General features: G+C 57.7%; 1 protein-coding gene across 1 annotated transcript in view; it reads left to right on the top strand.

Annotated features, from left to right (window-relative positions):
* Positions 1-368, top strand: part of GALE (UDP-galactose-4-epimerase) — a 5,519-nt gene extending 5,151 nt beyond the window's left edge. The window contains exons 10-11 of the mRNA XM_010000586.1: positions 97-211; positions 294-368. Coding sequence (XP_009998888.1) covers positions 97-211; positions 294-349 — 171 coding nt within the window. The 3' untranslated portion in view covers positions 350-368. The remainder of the gene's footprint in view (positions 1-96; positions 212-293) is intronic.
* The last annotated feature ends 1,066 nt before the right edge of the window (positions 369-1,434 follow it).

Raw genomic sequence — 1,434 nt, 5'->3', positions numbered from 1 at the left:
CTTGTTTCGGTGCCAGCCACAGGCCCTGCTCCCTCGGGTGAGTCCCCTGTGCTGAGCCCCAGGCCCCCCCAGACCCCAGGGCTGCTCTCCCCACAGATCAAGTACAAGATCACAGGCCGGCGGGAGGGAGACGTGGCCTCCTGTTATGCCAACCCGGGGCTGGCTGAGCAGGAGCTGGGCTGGAAAGCTGCCTTTGGCCTGGACAAGATGTGTAAGAGCCCCACCCCTGCCCAGGACTCCCTGTGCTGTCCTTCTCCTGGCCCACCCCTCACCACCCCCCCTCCCTGTTGCAGGTGAGGACCTGTGGCGGTGGCAGCTGCAGAACCCCACGGGCTTCAGCAAGAACTGAGCTGTGGCCCAAGGGCTGGCTGGGCTACCATGGGCTGCCCTGGGCTACCTCGGGCCAGCCCTGTGTGCCCCCCTGCCAAGCTGGGATTGTCCTGGGTGCAGTTCCAGCTCCCCCCCTGCCTCTTGCGGGGGGTGGGAAGGCAGGAGCAGCTTCAGCCTCTCTACTCCTCATCCCCAGTAGGTCCTTTGCATCTCATGGAGTGGAAACACGAGGTTCCTGCTCCCAAGGGGAAGCTGGGGCACCCACAGCCCCTGCCCCAGCACAGACAGGGCTGCTGAGCCCCTGTCTCAAGGCCCCTTAAAGCCTCCAGACCCCCCATTCCCACAGGGACCAGGCCAAGGCTCATTCCCTGATGGCTGCTGGGGCTGTTCCCCTCTTTCTTTTCCCCTGCTCCCCCAGTGGGGTTTTGGGGACTCAGCCTCATCTCCCACCTGCTCCTAGGCCAGAGGAGCCCCTGCAGCCCCTCCACTGGAGTTAGACATGGTGCCTGGTTTTATTTCCACGTTGCCTGTGGCAGCAATTTCCTTAATCATGTTGCCAGAAGCTGCCCAGGAGGAGACAGCCCAGCTCTCAAACACTGGTCCTATTTATTCCTGGCAGCTCCAGCAGCTCGGTGAGGCAGGGATGCTGCAGCCAGCCCTGGCTGCTGCCACTTGCCTTCATAACTTATGCTACTAAATTATGAATTGAGCTTTTGATTTGAATTATTTTTAAAATAAACCTTCTTACTTTCTCAGTGGCAGCTCTGTTCTGCTGCCCCCAGAAACAGCACCCTGGGGTGCCTCCCTCCCCTCACCCCACCCCAGACTCAGGGAGGTGCTGATGGTGCCTCCTGCCCAGCCAGGAATGATGCCAGCTCAGCTCTGGGAGAGGTTTATGATTTATTTAATCTTGTTTCTGACTCCGTGGAACACACACACAAAAATAAAAACCCCAAACATTTACAAGGAAGACAAAAGAGAGAGAAGGAAAAAAAAAAAAAGAGAAAAAAGAAGAAAAACAAAACCCAAAAAGCTGTCATTGAGGAATGGAGAGAAGCTGTTCTCCCTCCCGGGCCCACAGCACAGCAGGGAGTGAGCAGGAAT

The sequence above is a fragment of the Chaetura pelagica genome, unplaced genomic scaffold, assembly GCF_000747805.2.
Source record: "Chaetura pelagica isolate M959 unplaced genomic scaffold, ChaPel_1.0 scaffold676, whole genome shotgun sequence".
In the NCBI taxonomy this organism is placed as follows: domain Eukaryota; kingdom Metazoa; phylum Chordata; class Aves; order Apodiformes; family Apodidae; genus Chaetura; species Chaetura pelagica.
The sequence above is the reverse complement of the archived record's forward strand: the minus strand, read 5'-3'. Positions and strand labels throughout refer to the sequence as shown.